The sequence below is a fragment of the Magnolia sinica genome, chromosome 12, assembly GCF_029962835.1.
Source record: "Magnolia sinica isolate HGM2019 chromosome 12, MsV1, whole genome shotgun sequence".
In the NCBI taxonomy this organism is placed as follows: Eukaryota; Viridiplantae; Streptophyta; class Magnoliopsida; order Magnoliales; family Magnoliaceae; genus Magnolia; species Magnolia sinica.
Genome location: NC_080584.1, coordinates 1,042,338 through 1,063,815, shown reverse-complemented (window position 1 = coordinate 1,063,815; position 21,478 = coordinate 1,042,338). Strand labels below are relative to the sequence as shown.

Here is a 21,478-nt window from a genome sequence, read left to right as displayed (position 1 = left end):
AGCTCCATTCAACTCGGTTTAAAGCTGAGCTCGAGCCGAGTTGAGCTGATTTTTCGAACTTGAAAATGAGTTTGAGTGGAGTTCGAGTTGGCCTAACTTGAATCGACTCGGATTAAACTCAGATCAAACCAGTTCGGTGACATGGTTACTTTGATATTGATGTTGCCCACTAAGTGTCTGGTGAAATAACTTAAAGAAGTGTGGCTGGTGGCAAGGGAGGTATGTATGTGAAATCAATATCCTTTTTTTCTTAATTTTTATGTTGTTTAGAAAATGTTTGATAAAATACTTATAAAACAATTATTGTTGACAATGATATTTTGAAGGTGTAGCCCAGTGTTGGCAAACTTGGTTTGAGCTCGACTCAAACTAGCCTGAGCTGCTGATTGAACAAGTTCAGCTGATCAGTCAAGCTCAGGGACCGAGCAAAGCCAAATTTAAGATGAAATCAGCCAGTGGGTGAGTCTAGTCGAGTTAGCCATTTGACTCGATGTACACCCCTACGCAAAACTAGAAACTCAGACCAGCTACGGCCCCTGATTTTATTTGTGGCCCACCTGAGTTCTGGATCCTCTTATAATTAGGATCCAAGGAGAACATAAAAGGAAAGCACGTGATGGACGTACTAGATTTCATGCACACGTCAAGGTGGGTCCTACACACCATGTGAATTTAAGTGGGCCCACCTGAGTTCTGAATCTTCCCTATTTTTAGAATCAACAAGAACATGATTGGAAAAATATGATGGACAGATTGGATGACATTCATACAACAAGGTGGGCCCCACACATCACGCTCTACTGTCACCTTATTTTACGGAACGCTGCAGGGGAAGCAAAAGTGGAATAATAGATCCTCAGCCCTAGGGCGCTCATCTTGAAACAGATGACAATGCGGCTTCTTATCAAGCGGCCATGGTACGACGACATCGATTTGGTGGGGCCCACTTTTAATGGACCATCATCTAAGAATGTCCTACGCAGGAAGATATTTTCTACCAACTGGGCCACCTGTTTTTTTACTTGAACGTGAACCGTTGATGCATTTCTATTTTTAACCAACTATTTAGAAGCCACGCATGAAAAGATAACGAATGCTATCCAGATAACATAGTTTACTGGGAATAGCCCATCGACGGTGGGGTACAAATGATGAACGGTCTGGATCACTCAAGGGTGGACCCCAGTAGTCCAAACTGAAAACCCGGGTAAACTATTGAGTATAATCGGGCCGAGGATGGTACGCTTGGTTTCATCCTCCCGCCCTAAAGCCCTAAAGCCCTTTTTCTCCTCTCTCACCGCATATAAAACGAGAGCGAGGCTCCTCTCTCAAGGCCTCTTCCCTTAAACCCTAAAACGGTGTTCTTAGGGTTTTTGCTGCAGATAGCTCCATCTCCTCTTGAGGCAAGCATCTCTCTCTCTCTCTCTCTCCCACCTTCACTCTTTCTCCTTCGCTTTCTCTATCCGTGCTTAGCTTCTCTGTAGCTTTTGATTGATTGCAGAAAACGGATTCATGTATATTTCTAAAAGTTGTTGTATTTTCTCGATTTCTGTAGTGAAAATGGGGGGAAATTATCTCATTTTAGTTATTCAAAGTAGTTTTTGTTTTTGTTTTTGTCTTTTGTTTTTGAGAAATGATCATGTATTGCGCTTTGAACTGCAAGCTTACCATGCTGCAACTTATTTCCTGCCAACATGCTGGATGTGTAAGACATCCAAGCCGTTGGAAAGGTTGGCCATATCACCACGATAAAATGACTTGAAAATCAGGCCATTCCACTCATTGGGTGAGCCACGCCATTGAAGTCAAAATGGATGGCTTTGGTTCTGATCCCACATAAAGGTGGGCCCTGCATGTTACGTGGGTTGGCGTGGTTTTCTCGCCTGGTGATCTTATTGATATGGCTGGCCTATTTGATGGCTTGGATGTGCTGAACATGTGGTACTAAACCCTGTCCAAATTCCAAGATGGGCTGGACCAGGGCCGGTCCACTATCAAAATACTGACCTCAATCCTGTGGGCTTGGCCGTTTGTGATCTGGACCGTTCGTCTGTGGGCCCTGCAAGACTGTTGATAAGTGGTGCTGAGAAGAGGACCCTACTGGTCTGTCCTGGCTATCCCATTTCCTTATTGGAAATGTATGGTTGTACATATAGCTAACAGTTGATGTCCAATGAAAAGAACTTCAACTGATCTATAGCTGGTATAATTCAGGTGATAGGTTCTTTTCTGCCCTTGGGCCATCCAATGTGGCATGATTTGCATCCCACCAGATGAAAGATTATGATAATTGAAATGCAGGGACCACTTGAACTGTGATACTGGGCAGAGTTAAGTGCATTTAGCTATGACCTAGCATTGTATGATGCCCCTCATTATAGTTTGCAATGTTACTACTTTTTGTGTGAGACTGGTCAGCTACAGCTGGCTGTATACTAAATTAGCATGCAGCCTTGCTTTTATTAGCTGCTTGTTTGTGTGTAGGACATCTGACCTTTAAAATATTATTGCCCCACAATGAAGACCACGCCGCAAAATCAGGCTAATTCATTCATTTGGCGGGCCATACCTCTATGCTGAGGCAGACTGTCATCTGTCTATTTATTTGGTTTATGTGGCCCTCCAGTTGAGTGAACTGGCCTGTCTTTTGTGCTTGGTGATCATCATGGTCTGGCCCACCATTTTGCATGTTTTGGTTGTCCTGCAAAAGGTCACACACTGGCAGGAAAGATGGGATTGCATGATAAGTTAGGGCTACTGATGATTAGTTCTCTTTTTGTGAATGATACTGTATATTTAGTTTCAATTGAATTGTAGAAGCTTTTGCCACGAATTCTATACTTTGTAATTTTCAGTAGTCTTGTTCTGTAGTGGAAAATTGTAATTGTAACTAATAACCGCTGAATCTGACATGTTTTATCATACACATTGTATATAGGTTTTTCTGCAGGCATTCATTTTTAAAGTTCTATATTTATCATATATCAATTTGGCATTCACTTAAATCGACATGGGCAAATCCAGCAAGAAGTCCAACACTCCGGTATTTTTTTCCTTTCATTTCTCTTTTTTTATTTCAATTTCCAAAATTTTGTCTTCAGCAGTTTTGTTATTATATGCTTTCTTATTGCAATACAGGTTGCTGCAACTCCCATGGCAATTTCACCAGTGAAATCTGTGAAGAAGGGTTCGTACCTTTTGTTCTCATTTAAAATATTTTTCTGTTGATTTTTATTTTTGAGAATTAGTTAGAACATTAGGTCTGGTGATTTTCAGGAAAGAGGCATCCAGAGCCTATTGAGAAACAATCTGCTGCCAAAAAGCTGAAGAGAGAAGTAGAGGAAGCAGTCGAGAAGCAGAAGAGTGGCAAGAAGTCAAAAGCTTCTTTTGAGGTGGCACCAAAGAAGAAGCCTGAAACCAGCAGTTCCGAGGATGTATCTTCGTCCGAGTCGGAAGAGGAGGTTTGCTCAATTGAAGCAGATTGTGTTTTATTTATACCAATGTAGATGTTCTATGCTTGGGGGCTGTTTGGTGAGGGAAAGAAAATGTTCAGTCGTATTTTTCTCTTACTGTTGGGTTTGCCCTGCAAATACAACAACTTAGCAACAGCTTGTGATTTTGTGTTCTTTGGCACAAAATATGAGTTGGAAAAGGATAAGCTGATTGCTGATTCTTATTAGTTCTCGGCTGGGTTCCAACTTGCTGAGCTGTTGTTTGCAGGACCTGTGAAGTTGATATGGCTCCATGATGGAGCTGATATTAGCCACTCACTTGATGGCAGTGTATATTGCTTCTTCAGGCTTACTTTTTGTATTAAGAATTTTTAATTGAGGCTGGATCCTTGGATGGCATGGACCCTTTTGGATCACCTCTCTCTCTCTCTCTCTCTGTGACTTTTTTTTTTCCTAGATGCATTATACTTTGCTCTTTATGGAACCTAATGTGTACTTAACAGGTTAAAGTGCCACCCAAAAAGGACAAAAAACCAACAAAGACACCTGTGAAAGAACCCAGCAGTAGTGAGGAATCTTCTTCTGATGAGGTGAGTGGCATGAATGGACATTGACAATACTTTTAGTGATGATTATAATAATGTCTAGAAGCACATTGCTGATCTTATGTTTTGCTGCCTTATCCATTTTTTAAATGAAGCACATGTTTGATTTTATTTTACGTTTCTTTAGGAGCCTGCTGTTCCTGCAAAAAAACTGCCAGTTCCTGTCTCCAAGAACGGTACTCTGACTAAGAAAGCAAAGCCAGTGAGCAGCTCCGAAAGCGATTCAGATGAGGAAGTGAGTTGGCAATATTAGTGTTCACTTGTCCTCGTTAAAGACACATGCTTTTGAACTACTGTAGTTTGATGTGTCCACAGTACATATGGCATGTGTGCAAATCAATGCAGGCATTCAGAAATGTGGACGTAACATACCTCAGTTTGCATGATCCTAACAGCCAATGCACTGTTTAAAAGCAAATGGTTGGCGGTCCAATTTCAATGGTCAAATTAGATGGCTATGATCTTTCTCTCAGTGATTTGCAGACTACGCTCCTTCTGTAATCAGACCCAAGAGCAGCATATGTTTGCCTTGTATACTGTGGTTGGGTTGCCACAGAGTAATACTGTGTGGCAAACAGACATTGTGGTCTATCTCAGTGGTTGACCAATGAATGAATGGCCATAGGTATTGCAAGAGAGCACTATAATAAAGTTTAGAAGCTCATTCCTCACCTTATTTTGCTGCCCTCCATTTTTTTCTTTGTGAAGCACATGATTGATTTTACTTTATGTTGTTTCAGAAGCCTGCTGTTCCTGCAAAAAAATTATCAGTTCCCGTCTCCAAAAATGGTGCTGTGACTAAGAAAGCAAAGCCAGCCAGCAGCTCAGAAAGTGATTCAGATGAGGAAGATGTAAGCTGGCAATTCTAGTGTTTACTTTCCCTTGTTAGATATACATGCATTTTGACTTCGGTTGTTTGATAGGTCATGATACATGTGGCAATCAATCCATGGCCATAACAATCGTGGGCCAATGTGTACTGATCGTAGCTTGGATTGCATAATTGAAACCGTCAAATGGGCTGTTTAAATGGTCAGTGGTCCAAAATCAATGGTCACCTTAGATGGTTAAGATCTCCCAATCAATGATTTAATGCTATGCTCCTTTCAAAATGGGGCAGTTATTTTGACTGTTTGGATTGATGCACGTCTTCCTCACGTACCATGGATCAGTTGCCACAGAAGCACTTTGTGGCAAAAACACACTGCTCTATCAATAGCTAGTTTTGTTGTTTTCATCTGGTTGTATGCTGTATTGCTTACTGAAGAGCATGTCATTTCTGCATGTACATATGCATCAATGCATCTTTTAATCTCTTTTAATTGGTTAACGAGATCTGTTAATGTGTGCCCAGGAAGATGAAGCAAAGGTTACTCTCCCATCAAAAAATTTGCCAGCTGCTGCTGCTAAGAATGCTTCTGCTGCAGTTGCGAAGAAGAAACAAGAATCAAGTGACAGTTCTGATTCCGATAGCAGCTCAGATGAGGATAATGTGAGTACTGCTGTTCCATGTTGTCTGTTTGCTCTAGCAGTGTAGAGTTTCTTTGTTATTTTTGCTGATACATTAAAACTGAATCAAGTGACACCTCTGAGAATGAATCTGAGGATGAGGTGTGCAAGACATGATCTCTCTCTCTCTCTCTCTCTAAAAGCTGGCATTAAATATATTGTTGGGTGGAAATGCATGTATGCTCCTGCAATTAACATTCTTTTAGTGATCGTGATCATGTGGTGGCTAACTGGTATCCAGTTGGAGTTTGAACTGCTGAGATTCTTGTCCAGTAGTCCACGCAGCGATTCATCAGATGTTGGAGAGAAAATGCTTAATTTCATTGTCACCAAAGAGCAGCCTGGTGCCAATAAAGAGAGCACCTCTCAATTCAGTCACTTTTTTTTTCCTGCTTCTTTCATCGATAAGTTAAATAAGTTTTGTTCTATTGATTATTTTGGATTCCTGCATCTAATAAACACAAGAAACGTATCTGCAGAAATTCGTTGCCAAAGTTCCTGCTGGATCGAAGAAACCTGTCCCTGCACCTGCACCAACATCAAAGAAGGAAGAATCTAGTGATAGTTCAGATAGCGATTCTGAAGACGAGGTGAGTTGACTGGTTTTCAGTGATAAATGCATGAAATGATGAGGGCGAGCTTGTGGATGAAAACTGCATTATGGTTGTTTTCCCCAATGATTACAAGTTCTTTAATTCAGTAAAAATTTCTTGCCAACATTGATCAATCTAATGTTAGCAGAAATTAGTGGCCAAACTAGTTTCTGCAATAGCACCAAACAGTTCTTCGATGATCTGAGAACATCAACTTGGAAGCAACCCTGAAAAGGTGCCATGTTTTACTGTTATCTGTGGTTGAAAAGGTGCATTGTTTGGAAAAAACATCGGATACCGGTGCATTGAGTTGGACATTTGTTTTCCATCAATCCAGTCTCGGAGAAGGATTCCACTGGTTCTGCTTTAGATGTGCAACTGCTGCTTCCATTCACCAAATGACTGTACTTTACATGGACAGAAGCGGACTATACTCTTATATAATGTTAGCTTGTATGGCATAAAATTGTATCAATAATCAGTATAAAGTTTGGGCAAGCCATACAAATTGGATGCGGATGACATTGGAAAAATGATTGATAATGTTTTTTTTATATATAGAAGCAATGGAACATTCTTATGGTTATTGCATATTCCATGTTGCTTTCCCATGCTTCTGTGTCATCAATTTTTGTGCATCCACTCACTGTTCCAATTATGGATGCAATTGTGATGCAGGCACCTCCAGCCAAAGTTGCCGTTGCTGCAAAAAAACACCCTCTAGTGACTGATACTAAAGAATCCAAACAGGTAAGCTCTCTGATTTTGTCTGCCTTTTGTGGATTAACTTCTGCCATTTTCTTGACATGGCCATCCTCAGTAATGTTTTTTTTTTATACTACGTGTCTTACTGCTTTAAAGTTTCGGAAGAGTTTTCTTCTCAGTTAAAGAATATTTATGAAAGAGGTGTATTGTATTATGAGATAGTCCTTGTGTAATTTGTGAAAAAGAATCTCATGTAGAGCCTCATCCATAGTAGTATCAGTAGTCACAGTAGTCACAACCCTCTCTGATATTATAAAATATCACAATACTCTCCTGATATTTTTCAAAAAAATGACATTTACCTGATACTATCCATATATTTTAAAAACATCTCCAATGGACAGATCGTATAATGATTATTGATATTTAAGATTTCTGATATGTTCTATTTATATTTTTACTATTTTTGGTTTTCTGTTTTTGGTGGATTCATGTATACTGAGAAAAACCAAAAAAAAAAAATGTAAATATCTGGAGAAATTCCTTCTCAAGTAGTCGACTGGGAATGAGATTTGTCACTATTGTAATTACTAAGTCTCATGTTTTCAACGTACAGAATGCTGGAAGGTTTGACATTTGCGCCTGTTTTCAGTGGTAGTATTGCCAGTACCCGAAGTTTGCTGTTCTAAATGTATCATATGCAATGAAAAGTTTGAACTGTTTCTTTCGTATTTGCTCCATTTACCAAAAGAAAGTAAGATGTGGGTGCTTTCGTGCACACCCTTCACTGAAATCATTATTTAGCATATGTTTTTGGCCTCCGGGATTTTGGATTCTTAGTTTGGTCAATTTCACACATTGCACGGAGCTTGTCGATATCTGTCTTTTTTTTGTTTTGTTTTGTTTTGTTTTGTTTTGTTTGTTCCATGACATTTTTACTTATCTTGCATTGTTGTGTTACTGCCAAACAAAATCTTATAGTGATATTTCTCCTTTTTTTCTAGGGAAGTGACAATCACAATCTTATTGTGGTTATTTTTACTTGCTGTATTATTCATTTGGTATCACCATTCATGTGGGTATTCAATACTCTAGTGCTGCAGTAACATCTTAGGGATATTTCTTTCTTCGTCTTTTTTATTGGTATTCTTGGGGTCTTGTTTACCATGTTGGTGGTTGGTTGATGCTTTGACGTTATTTGACTCTTTTTGACCAAGTTCATGCAACTTTGTATGCAGAAAAATGCTGTTCCCAAGAAAGATGATAGTTCTGATGAAAGCTCCGATGATAGTTCCGATGAAAGCGACGACGAGCCAGAAAAGAAGAAGTTGAAAGTTCCGGTAGGTTTAATCATTTCTTGGAATATTCAATCATAATAAACATCTTCTGTTAATCCTGTGATATATATATTCTTTGGTTTGATTGATTTCCATGGTCTTGTACTGACCACTATTACCGGTAATGCTGAGAAGGCCGATGCAAAAGTTGTTAAAAAGGACAGCAGCAGTGATGAAGATGAGGATGACAGCTCTGATGACGAGGCTGTAAAGAAACAACAGAAAAAGGTGAACAATGTTAATGGTGAAAATATATTGGAATATTCAATCATAATAAACATTATCTGTTGATACTGTGGTATTCTTTCTCATTTGGTAATCAGCTGGGTTTGTTTTAGCTACTGAACTGCTAACTCTATCTTTTGATCTCTATCCCAGTCAACTGTAGCTACGGAGAAAAGTAGCAGTTCAGATGAGGAGTCTGAGGAAAGTGAGGAGGAAGAGTCTGCCAAGACTCCCAAGAAAAAGGTAATGATGTATGTTCATGATTTGATAAATTAAATAAGGGACCAGAAGCCATCTGAATGGAGTTGATGATATTGTAAATATTATTTGTAATCTGCCTCAATGAATTAAGTCTACACGGGTTGATCGACGAACAGTGTGTAGAATCACAGCTGTCCGTTGTTAATCTTGAGACTAATTACATGGGCAAAATTGTCCAAAACTACTGGTGTTATATGTTTTAGATGTTTTCCCCCATGCTTTTTTGTGCTGGTATCTTTCATGGTATTTACAAGTTTGCTGCAATACAACGGTACATCATATTAATTGTACTAACTTCAGAATGGTATCTTAATATCTTATATATTTGCAAAGATGGCATCATAATGATGAAGTGCTGCATATGCTCTGTTTCTCTTTCCTTGTGCAAACTGTTTATGTTGTTTTAGTTTCTAATCTTTTAATTGATTGAAAGACGTTGCAACCGCAGGATGGTGATGTCAAAATGGCAGATGCCACAACGGCAAAGACCGAAAAGAAGGCAGTAATATTCTTGACTATGTGGCTATGATATTTTTTTTAAGTTCTATATTACAGAACCTGACAGCCATATACTAAATTGATACAGCCTAAAACACCTGCAACTCCCGATGCCCAGCCTTCTGGATCAAAAACCCTATTTGTTGGCAACTTATCCTATTCTGTTGAAAGATCCGATGTGTAAGTATCATTTAAGAATACCAGAGAACTACTCTTCTGACTAGATTTTAATCTATCAATGTGTATGGGAAATGAGATTGCTACATCTTGATAAAATGAGGTAATCTGCTTCCTTTGTTCACCTGCAGAGAGGAATTCTTCAAAGCTGCTGGTGAAGTCGTTGATGTCCGATTTTCATCAAGTGAAGAGGGTGCCTTCAAGGGATTCGGCCATGTTGAGTTTGCCACTGAGGCAGCAGCTCACAAGGTAAGCTTTTTTGCTTTCTGAGTTACCTGTGTTATGTCAACATGAAACTGTTGGAAGCATTGGCTGGAATTGCTGTTGCTTGTCTTGTTTGTTTGCCCACTCCGTTCTCATTCATGATTTCTTTCTCGCTTTTGGTTTTGGTGCAGGCTCTTGAATTGAATGGTCAAGAACTATTAGGTCGTGCTGTGAGGCTTGATTTGGCCCGTGAGAGGGGTGCATACACCCCACAAAGCGGGTATTGCCATTATGCTCCGAATTTTTGTCTTCTAGATTATTAGGTTGTCTTATGTCTCTTAGTCTGTAGCCTAACTCCATGTTGAAATTGTAGCAAGGAGAGCAACTCTTACCAGAAGGGTGGTCAGACCCAAACCATATTTGTACGGGGTTTTGACAAATCTCTTGATGTGGATGAGGTGAATTTTTATAAATCCTTTACCTTTTTGAGTGTATGCATGTGGTTCCAGTAGGTTTTGTACCTGGAGTACTTCACTAGGGGTGTTGGACAGCTTTGTCTGAAGGAATGCTACTCTTGGACCTCCATCCATGGTCATCCACATGTGCAGAGGTGGCACACATGTGCATGGTCCAAGCTGCATCGGACGGATTCCACTCCATTGTGAATGCTACCTGCCTGAAACTGTGGACTGGTCCACTTACCATGGGCCACTCTTCTGTAGAACGTGGACTGGCTGACACCCTTTATGTCTATACTTCTGTTCATTTGTGGTACACTCGATGAGTGGATGAGCCTAATTGTTAAATATGGTACATGCACCAAAGTCCTGCCTGATGAAAAGACCATCATATTGAACATGTGTGGTGCCTCCTCTTTGGTGCATATGGATGGGTGCCTGAAAGTAGACTTTTTGTATATGGGCTGTCGTAGACCTTGAGGTCTTGAGCCAGGTTATTTTGCCTGTCTGCTCCCTCATCTTGTAATCATGGTTTGGATTCTCACTTCTTTTTTTTGGCTGCAGATCCGCAGCAGTTTAGAAGAACATTTCGGTTCCTGCGGGGAGATCACAAGGATTTCAGTTCCAAAGGATTATGACACCGGTGCTTCCAAGGGGTCTGTAGTCTGTGGATCTTTCTTTTCTAGTCTCAGTATCTGATGCTCCCTTCGCTCATTTTGTTTTGATGATTGTGCCGTGTATGTTGTTCTTACTTTTCAAAAAAAAATAAAAAATGTCGTTCATGCGATATTGCTTTGAGCTATGATATCTGTGGAGTGAAGCTCTTGTTATTTGTGACGAGGTCTTGTGAAAAAGCTATTGTTTTGCTAAATGTCAAATGTGCGTAGGTATGCTTGTGATTTTGTTCTGACATCTTTTGAGAAAAGCTATTGTATTTTATTACACCTTTCAAAAAAAAGGCTCTTGCGATTTGTTTTGCCAATGTGTATAGATGTATCCTAAGTGCAGTTGAGTGCTCTGTAGAAGCCAGCCCAAGAAATGTGCTGATTGGCCCCATGTGTACTACTGCTGTGTTGAATGGGAAGATGCCATTTCTTTCAATATTGCCACTTCTGACATACCTGCTCATATTCTTTTTATCTTTTTTTTTTGAGCAAATAATTTGGGGATTTTCCATATCTGTTTGGTTGTTGCTTGTTAGGTGACTTTTGCCTCACCTTTGTTTGCAGGTCAGCTTACCTAGATTTCACAGATGGTGATAGTTTCTCCAAGGCCTTGGAACTTAACGGTTCGGAACTTGGGGATTATGCCTTGACAGTAGAGGAGGCAAGGCCAAGAAGTGACAACCGTGAAGGTGGTGGATGGAGTGGTGGTGGCAGGAGCGGTGGTGGTAGAGGTGGCAGGAGTGGCGGTGGTAGAGGTGGCAGAGATAGTGGTGGCCGATTTGGAGGCCGACGTGGAGGCGGCCGAGGCGGTGGTCGTTTTGGTGGTGGTGGTTTTGGCGGTGGTAGGGGACGTGGAAATAAACCAAGCATGGGCGCAGCTGGTACAGGTAGGTCATGAAGTCTCATTACTTGTTAGCCAGTGTCGGGAACAGATGAATTGTATGATCTGCAACCCAAGGATGTTGTGTAATATCTCAGTTCCTACAAGCTGAGCCCATCATTTTGTTCTCCAATTTCTGAACCATCAATCGGATGGCTGCCACCATGGATAGACCATGCCCCAAAAGTCTCTCAGACTGGTCGATCCTGGCCACTGGAAATTTGGCAATCTGCTGTTTTCTTAAGCAGTTATTTGCAGGCTACAAGTTATATTTGTCCAACTGGAAACTTGAGTTGCGCGGCCCATTACCTTTGAGATCGACGGTTGGGTCATGTATCCTGTTGGCTTCATTTCTATTATTTCCATGCCCGAGGACAATGTAGATCCTTGTGGTGGGGATCACATTGTTGCTATCAAGAACACGGTTCTTTAGGATCATCTGTCTCAGAACTTTGTGTGTGTGGCCCCGTCTTGGGTGAGTTGAATTGTTACCGAACACATTCCGAGTCCTACAAGAACTTGTGATGTGGCAAACTGAAGGAAGCTACTGGCTTAAGGGCTAGTGTGCAAAACTGAATTGTGAAAACTAGTTCCTTCAAATTGCTGTAGCGTTCCTCTATTGTCCAAAATGTAGAAATGCAGTTCTAATTTGGATTCCACCCTCAAATTTAAGTTGTTGTGGAAGGTAGCTGTGATTTCATTCAGTCATTTCCTTTTCAACGAACAAACATATTGCAGTTCCCTTCAATTGCACGTCCAAACATCCCTTAATAATCCCTTGTTTATTTCTAAAAAAAAGTCACCATTGCCCGTTCTAGAGTCCCTGTTATTATTAGTTACGAAACTCTTTAAGTTCTAGTTGTTTTTGTCTGCATTGTATTTGCACGAATCTTGCTTTTCTTTCAATCAGGCCTTGACAACTGACATTTGGAAATGGACAGTCCCTGCCACTGCTTCACTTCATGCTTTGTGCCGTACTGTTTGCATAAAGGGCAATTCAGTCCCTGTGTTCTGTTGTGGGCTAGTATCGGTTTTGTTGTTGTTGGTCTTTTGTGGGTCATGGCCTCATGGGGGCTTTTATTCGTATAGTCTTTGGTCTTTTTCCATTTTGGACTGCCCACCTGAAAATCTCACCAGGCCAATTGTTTTTGTTGATGATCATATGGGCGGCAGTCCTGGCTAAAAGCCCCCATCTGTTATCTGTTAGATGCTGGGGTTGGGCGATTTTATCATTCTTGAGGAGTATGGTCCATTCATGATGGGGCTCAATCGCCTAGATCTTTGCCCTTTTCATTGCTGTGGAGATTGTTCAATGGTGTAGGCTGTGTCATATTTCATATTGAAATTTGAAATTGTGTTTTTTTTTTTTTTTTTTGCAGGAAGGAAGACTACCTTTGATGATTGAGTAAGAGGAAGTCCGAATCTCCTCTTTTTGGCAAAGAAAATATAATTTTGTAGTATTTTGACAATTTTTTATTTTGCTTTTATTGGATATTGTCAGTTTTGACTTTTTTTTTGTTCTGCCATCTGATTTTGCCTTATATTATATTATCTTTCATTAGCGAAATTGGGTTTGATGTGATTTTCACAAAGAGAAGCAACTGCCGACGTGGAAATACATTTAAAATGGAGGGTAATGCGTATCTAACCTTTTTCTTTTTTAAAATTTTATTTGACCAGTCTTTAGAAGTGGGTCCCACCCCTGCTGGCCCCACTTTCATACTATTTGTGATTCTTAGGCCGTCCATTGGCGGGGGTTGTAGGTTGTCTTTGTCAGAAATGCAGCACTGTAAATGGGCATTTGAGATGCAAAATGAGCCTCTGAATTGTTGGGATCGATCAGTCCCTTTTTTTGCAGTGTATACGTGTGTGCGTTGGGCTGAAGATGATACACGTGCCTCCTTAATGTTGGATTTGTGGGCCCTACTGTTGCCAGTGAGTTCCACCTGGGCCTAGATGGAAGACTAGTAATCCTGACCGTGCATTCATTGGTCAGAGGGTTGGACAATATGCAAAGCTGTGCTGAATGGGCCAGTTCGTCCTACTACTAAGCATACCGGAACACGAATAAAAAATGGTCGACTCCTATTCTGGCCTTGTCAATATAGATGGTTATCCTGCGTCGATCCGTCCTGCAAAAGTAGCGGCATGAGTATCCAAACCGTCCATATTGTGGGGATGCTGCTGATTATGTACCCCCTTGATTTGCCACCGTCTATTCATATTTCCATATCATTTCAGGGTACTTGTTAAAAATTGAGGAAGTTCCATGGTTAGGGTCGACCATAGTGATTCTTAAATACCTACCGTTGGCAGACGTTTTTGATCCATGCCTGTGAGTGGTGGGCTCTAGGAAGGTTTCAACAGAGTGGATTTAAGACACGTCATCACTGTGACAACCTCAGTCAGGTATCCCACCTACCTCGGTGATTACGGGTATCCCACCGAAACCGCGCCCCTCCTGGGAGAAATCGGATTGCGTACTGAGTTACTCAGTACGCTCTTATCGTACTGAGTAAACTCTGTTGGGCCCACTGTAAATGTATCTTGTCTATCCACGCCGTCCATACGTTTTTCCCTCTTATTTTAGGGGTTGAGACCAAAATTTAAGCATACCCAAAGATCGTGGACCATACTAATAATGACTTCCACCGTTGAAACCTTTCTAGGGCCCACAGTGATGTTTATTTCTCATCCAACCTCTTCATAAGATCACATAAAAAACAAATACAAGCTTGATCCAAACTTCTGTTGCCCCCAAGAAATTTTCAACGGTAGATGTTCAATTCATACTGTTTCCGATGGTGTGGTCCACTTGAGGTTTTTATATACTTAATTTTTATGCTCAAGCCCTAAAATTATCTTTTAAAATGGATGGACGGAGCGGATAAAATGCATAAATCACGGTGGACCCCACAGAGTTTACTCAGTATGCAAGCATTGGATCTATTCTATTCTAACGGATGGAGGATTGTCATAGGCCGTATATCCCTCACCAACCATTCTTTCATCTCGTCATTAATTAGCGTGTCCAACAAACTGAGTTGGTGGTCCACTCAAATCTCCACCTGTCCCGTGAATGCTGACCGCAACTTCTGGAGCCCATCAAGCAGTGGGACCCACATTGGATCTAGGGCTCTTTTTTTTTTTTTTTTTTTTTGTTTAAATATAGTCAGCAAACCTGTTGAATTCTTCTTAAAGGGCAGTTAGTTGATACTCCGGCAGCGCATGATGGTTGATATACGTGCGCTCAGAAATTGTAGAGGTGGTATGCACTAACTCAGATATTAAACCGCCTAAATTGTGGGACCCACTTTACAAAGAGCACTGTCCAAAAGTCTGGTTGATCAAGCTGTTCTAACGTCCGCTTAGAAGGGATTTCTGTGTTGAATTCTGACCATTGACTTCACTTCATTTCAACTGTCCATCAAATCTCCATCAACCAGCTATGTGAGCAAAGCAGTGTAGTTATCGGTTTACGAGACATCTTAAAGAAGATCAAAGATTTGGACGGTTCATTCGAGTAAGAAAAATACTCCACACTGATTGCGTGGTGTGGCCCACACCACCGATCTTGGTGGTGTGATGACGTGTCAAAGTTTGTTGGCCCCACTATGAGTATACGTTCTATCCACACCGTCTGTCCATTTTGCTAGATCATTTGAGGGCATGAGCCCAAAAATGAGGTAGTTCCAAAGCTCAAGTGGACCACACATAGAAAACAGTGGAGACAATGACTCACACCGTTGAAACTTTCCACGAGCCCATCATGACGTTGATTTGCCATCCAACCTATTCATAAGGTCACACAGACATGGACGAAGGAAAAACACAAACATCATCTTGATCCAAAACTTCCATCGACTTAAAGACGTTTTCAATGGTAGGCATCCAATCTCCACTGCTTTCTATAGTGTGGTCCACCTGACCTTTGGATCTACCTCATTTTTGGACTGATGCCCTAAAATGATCTCACGGAATAGATGAACAGTATGGATACAACACAAATATCAAGATGGGCCTCATAAAACTTTACCATGTCAATACAATATCCAGCCAGCCACACTCTGCAATCCAACGGTCACCAAATTATTTTAGTAGTGTAACCTTCTGAATTTTTGCTATTTTGGATTTCAAAAAATCTTAAAATTTTTCATTATAATTAACTTATGTTGTCACTTATTGGTCCTTAACGCTCAAAGTGAACGTATATACGAGTAGTATTAGTAAAGAACTACACAAATGTGATCAATCAACCGTAGGAAGCCAACGAATCATGCCGATTAGTTAAACACCGAGTTTAGCCATGTGATTTGTTCACATAGAGTCCAAATCTAGCTGACATATCACTAACTAACCGAGACAAACGTAACTAAATAAAGATCTACCCAAAACCGAGACAAGTAGATGTTAGATCTTAATTAACAAACTAAATCAATCAGTTACTCCTTTAGCCTAAAAACCAACGGCTTAGACTGACTTTTACTAAATCGGCATTTTCGCTAATTGTGAATATGTCACACTACAAACTTAGCTAATCCAGACCATAATTATTATACACGAGAAATCTCACTACCCAATTTATTCCAGAAATGCCCCGATTTTTCGAATAAGTTCTATACCACCCGTTAGTGGGCCACTAGTACCAAAACTATAGAATAATGTCCGTCTTACTGGGCTTGACGTCCATCGCAGGAGTCGGACCTGTGTACTGTCCAGAATCGTTCAACTTGAGTCAAAGGACGAGTGCATTAAAAGTGCAAATACCCTAAGGAAAGAAGCTAAAACTTAAGTGAATTGGGTCGTCCATTCTTATGTAAAGTTGAGGATTTCGGACTGTCGGTTTTCAACTAAACTTCTCACGTGGAGTAAGGATATTTTCCTGCTTATATCTGTATAGCCGCGGCCCCGATCGACTATCGATGACCATTGAACAAACTTCTGATCATATCCGTCGATCGGTGCATCCAAATGGCGGGCCGATCATGTCCATACGTAGATCATCATTAGGGCTAACTATTCTATGATGTATATCGACATATACGCCCGATAGTGGGCCATAGAGATTAAAAAGACCCTCCCATAGGGCTAGTATAGTAAAAACCTAGTCATTCGGGCCATTTACACCAAATCTGGCACTATAAAAGGGCCTCATTTGGGCACCCCCTCTCCCCATACGAATTTGTCCTAAAGAAAAGAAAGAGAGAAAGAGATAAAGATGAGAAAAGAGGAGAAAGTGAGAAGGAGAGAAGGAAGAAGGGAGAGAAAGGTAGGCTCAAGGGAGGTGAGATCTAGAAACCCCTCTTCCCTTTCCTCAAAAAATCCCACATTCACAAATACAAGCGATTTCCATCTAATTGGGGAGGTAAGCACCCATCCTTTTTGTAATCCTTTATGTTGAGGTAGGATTTGTATGAAATCCTAACATGCAAACGCATTGACACAGGATTCTGGCCAATCGACCGTGAGTTCGACACTTTTAGGTTGTTTCCCCAAGTCTTCAACGATCCATAGGTGCGGACTATTGTTCTTAGGTGGACTAGCACCAATTTTAATATAAATCTAATGATTTTGCTTGTTTGGTGATGTATTTGGAAAATCTAGAAAAACCTAGACAAACCATTACACTTTAGATCCTCCCCCAAATTAATATGAAATGATGATGAAATGTTTGATGTTTCTCAACATGATTGGATATGAAATTGATGATTGCTTGTATAATCCTTGCTTAATTCTTGTATGATGATTCCCCACAACATTTTTGATGTACTAACCCTTATGTATATTTTTGGTATTAGGAAATATATGAAATGCTTGGTTTCCCCACTAACCCACACATCACATATGCACCTTTATTTCACAAAAATGTTAGCATTTGCGTCGTAGAAAAATCTAAATTTTATGTTGAGAAATATGAATGCATGATATTGCTTATGTTAGTTGATAACCCTAATTGTTGAAGTGTTATGGATTACCATCAAAACCCTTGGGTTGGTCAGGAATCTGAGGAGAGAAACGGTGGTCCCATTGGTAGGACTACCCTGAGGCTAAACCTGTGAATTTGGGCGGGTGCGTATGAGTGACAGTAGTTAGACTACATGGGTCGCTTGTACCCGATGTCGTTTGTTACGTACTCGCCTGAACTCGTGCGGTCTAGTCTACTTACTGACAAACCATGTTTGTTAACCATGTCTGCTCACGTCTGAATGGAACCTAGGACACCCTTCGCCCACTGAAGCACATTGATAACCATTGAAAATTGATCCACTGTCTCGAGAGTCGGGCATGGTGGAATGAGACACTGTGTCCGAGCTGTCGGCCTACGCTAGGGTGACGAGCCTTCCCGTAGTGATTGCGAGTGATCCCTTTCCCAGCACTCCCCATGTGCTTGAAATCGGGGATGGGGAACCCAATGGAATCAAGGATCGCGGGGTCTTGGCCTCGCGCATTAAGGGATCTTGGCCTCGCAACTAGTTAAGGACATTGATATCATGGAGTGTACCAGATTTCCCAATCTGCTGGATGAACGGAATTAATTAAATACTCGATTTAATATTATTCATGCATTGTATTAGCTAGGATTTGGCGACTCGGCAGTTGAGGTCGCAATGAGGGAGTGCTGGTCATGTGCGATCGTTAGATGGAGTCGCTCGAGGGAGTGTTATGGTGAGGTCATGCATCATATCATTTATCATACATATACATTAACAAGATTAGTTAATGATTTATGAATGTCTGCCTTTCATTAAATGCATAATATGATTGATGCCTAATGTAACTTAAGATTAATAGCACCCACTGAGTTGATCACTCACTCCCACTCTGGGACGGTGTTTTAAAACACCAACTAGACTCTTTAGTAGATGCAGGTGATGCTGAGTACGAGGAGCCTTTCGGCGCGAGCCTGAATGAGGAGGACGAGCTGTCATATTTGCAGTTGATGGGCGGTTCGTTATAAATTTTGTAGGCGGACTTGAGTCGTTGAGTAGTGGACTCAAAACACTATTCTTTTGGACGTATTATTCCTTTATATTTTTAGTGGGCGACGCCTTGTGCGTCCCATCGATATTTTTAGACATTGTATATATATTTAGCCTTATCCCTTCCAGTAGAGTAGTCGTGAATTGTGATTTATGTGTCCAGTAATTCCATGCTGCTCAGTGAACCTGGTTAAATGCAAAACAGTAAAAATTGATTTTAAGTAATACTTGGGAACTTGGGAGTCGAGTGTATACACGACCCCCAATTTTCAAGGCGTTACAAGTAGCCATTCATTAAACTTGTGCAAAACAATCATGCGTGTTTTGTCAAGGAGATAACAATGATAATGTGATATATCGTGGGGCCCACTTATATAAATATTTATTTATATATAGTCGAATGCTAGCTGCGACCCAGTCCGCAAGTGCCAACCTTTTTTAGAACGCATTATATATGATGTGACTCAAAAATCTGAACAATCCACGTGAAACAACACCTCATGAAACCCTCCAGGCCCAATTCGTATGTTGATCTAATACTTTGGTGGGCCATGAAAAATAAAAACAATTTCCTCCCTTAATTTGTATTTCTCTTTTCTATGGCCCATTAAAATTTTAAATCAGGGTAAAAATTTGCCCCTTAGGGTTGCATGAGATTCCGCATTACAAGGACCGTTCGGATTAGATGCCCATGACACGTATGTAAAGGTGCGCATGTGAGCAACATATATATATATATATATATATATATATATATATATATATATATATATATATATATATATATATATATATAGTAATGGTCTCCTGCATACTGTACTGCAAGGAGTTTATATGCGATCCTCCGTATAAGCCATATGATGAGGAGAGCAGGTGGGATTTAACTTCATTGAAAGATGGAGTCTTTTTAAAAAGAGTTGAATGCCACCTATTCATCTCATCCTACGGCTTACATGAAGGCTTGTATTTAAACTCCTTGCGCTAGTGTGCGTGCAAGTGACCGTTACTATATATTTGGTCACTGGTTCTCAGTTAGTTTTAGTTTCATGCGCACCTCAACATCAATCTTCGTTGGATATGGCAGATGATTGAGGCTAAAAAACGTTTGACAGGTGTGCTTCAAAATACTCACTAAAGCTCTATCCCTAAATCCATTGCCGGATCCAACCACTCATGTTGGGGTGCGCATATATATTACAAAAAAATTCGGGTGCGACACACCACACCAAGTAATGTTAAATACTACATTTTGCTTGTGGTGGACCACTTAAAATTTGGAAGCTTTGAATTTATGGGTTGTCGGTCTTCAGGACTTGTGGGCCATCCATCAAGGTGATCAAGATCTACAATAAATTATATCAAGGTGGCATTATGAAATGGTCCCAATCAAGAAGTCCCACTGGTCACTGTTGTATTTGTTCGGGTCCGGACCTTCGGGTCAGTCTCAGTCTGACTTTGACCCACCTACTACGTAAAAAGATAGACATGCTACGTGCACTCTCTCACACGTGTAAAAATCCACTCGTGTTGATTTGTAGACGCTCACCAGATCTGCCATCTACCAAAAATTGGCTCGTGCGATCGTTAGGTGTCCCCTCACGTGTATGAAATAAATTGAACCGTTAAGATAAACTCACTAACGGTCCAAATTCTGTGGGCCTGATTTTTAAGAAATGACATCCTGACGGTAGGATGCATCAATCAGAACCATTCATCTTGCATCCAACAAGTGTCCTTCAAATTGACAGTAGAAAACAGATATTGCCAACGGTAGAGATTCCGTGAACAGAAGTGCAGAAAGTGACGGATAGTATTGTTTCACAGGTGCTATCTTTGGATCGTAGCGGTCCATGATATGGCCAAATGGATGGACGGTCCAGATTGATAGATTAATTGCCACGTGGACGGGCACTACAGACATTGCAAATTGAGAAAAGATTGCAGTGCTAACTGGTACACGGGTTATTGTGTACACAATGACAACTCCAACCGTCCATTATGTGGGCACGAATCTAGAATACGTGGATCACATTAACATCTGACCGGTGTATAGGATGGAGACGCAAGGAGTGGATAACTACTACAGGGTAGGCCCCGTATGAGGGGTTAACGTGAATAGGTTTCATCCACACCGTCCATGTAGTTTGCCATATTATTTCAGGATATAAGGTCAAAAATGAAGCAGTTCCAATGCTCAAGTGGACCACACCAGAGGAAGCAGCAGTGATAATGACACCCACGGTTGAAACCTTCCTAGGGCCCACCATAATGGATAATTTCCATCCAAACCGTTCATAATGTCACGGATACCTTGATGAAGGGAAAAAACAAATATCAGCTTGATCCAAAACTTGTGGCCCCCAAAATTTTTTAATCGGTTGGTGTTTAATTCCTACTGTGTGGTCCACTTGAGCTTTGGATTTGCCTCGTCTTGTTCCCTAAAATGATATATAAAAAAATGCATTGACGGTGTTGATAAAACCAATACATAGTGGTAGTCCCTCAGGGCCCTTGTCTGTTCCTAGCTATGGACAGGAGGGAGTAGCATCCAATCAAAAAAAATTAGCACCATAGAAGGGTCCATACAATGCGTTTTTTACAATTTTTAAGGTACGGATGCTAATTTTTTGATGATAATATTCCTCCCAGAGCAGCTGAAAAAAGTATAGATATTTTTATCTTTCGGAGTTCGTATAATTAGAAGTCTACTTTATTACTTAAGATTTTTTTCGAGTCCAATAGAAAACAGGTGGATAGTAAGTCACAAAATCCCCATCCAATTCACGTCTAAAAACACTTTGGTGAAACACTCCGCAGTGAGCAATATACAATCGCACCGAAATCCTATTTACTCATGTGGTGTGGCCCACCTAAATTTTGGTGTATCCATTCATCCTGGTGGGTCTCACCTGATGAACGGATTGGATGG

The 21,478-nt window shown here is 40.7% G+C and overlaps 1 protein-coding gene across 4 annotated transcripts; it reads left to right on the top strand.

Annotated features, from left to right (window-relative positions):
* Nucleotides 1-1,298: 1,298 nt before the first annotated feature.
* On the top strand, nt 1,299-13,136 carry LOC131220737 (nucleolin 2-like). 4 transcript variants are annotated; one of them, XM_058215550.1, is made up of 21 exons: nt 1,299-1,403; nt 2,939-3,043; nt 3,139-3,187; nt 3,277-3,461; nt 3,956-4,042; nt 4,185-4,292; nt 4,798-4,908; nt 5,412-5,549; nt 6,046-6,156; nt 6,838-6,909; nt 8,103-8,204; nt 8,337-8,429; nt 8,580-8,669; nt 9,121-9,186; nt 9,274-9,365; nt 9,494-9,611; nt 9,758-9,846; nt 9,940-10,024; nt 10,589-10,680; nt 11,254-11,576; nt 12,949-13,136. In XM_058215550.1, exons 2-21 carry the CDS (start codon nt 3,011-3,013, stop codon nt 12,972-12,974), a joined length of 2,070 nt encoding a protein of 689 aa, XP_058071533.1. In that variant the 5' UTR covers nt 1,299-1,403; nt 2,939-3,010; the 3' UTR covers nt 12,975-13,136. The 4 variants fall into 4 exon arrangements, with proteins under 4 accessions (XP_058071533.1, XP_058071535.1, XP_058071534.1 ...); XM_058215552.1 differs by having other exon boundaries at nt 1,300-1,403; nt 9,136-9,186; XM_058215551.1 differs by having other exon boundaries at nt 1,300-1,403; nt 9,136-9,189.
* Nucleotides 13,137-21,478: the final 8,342 nt, after the last annotated feature.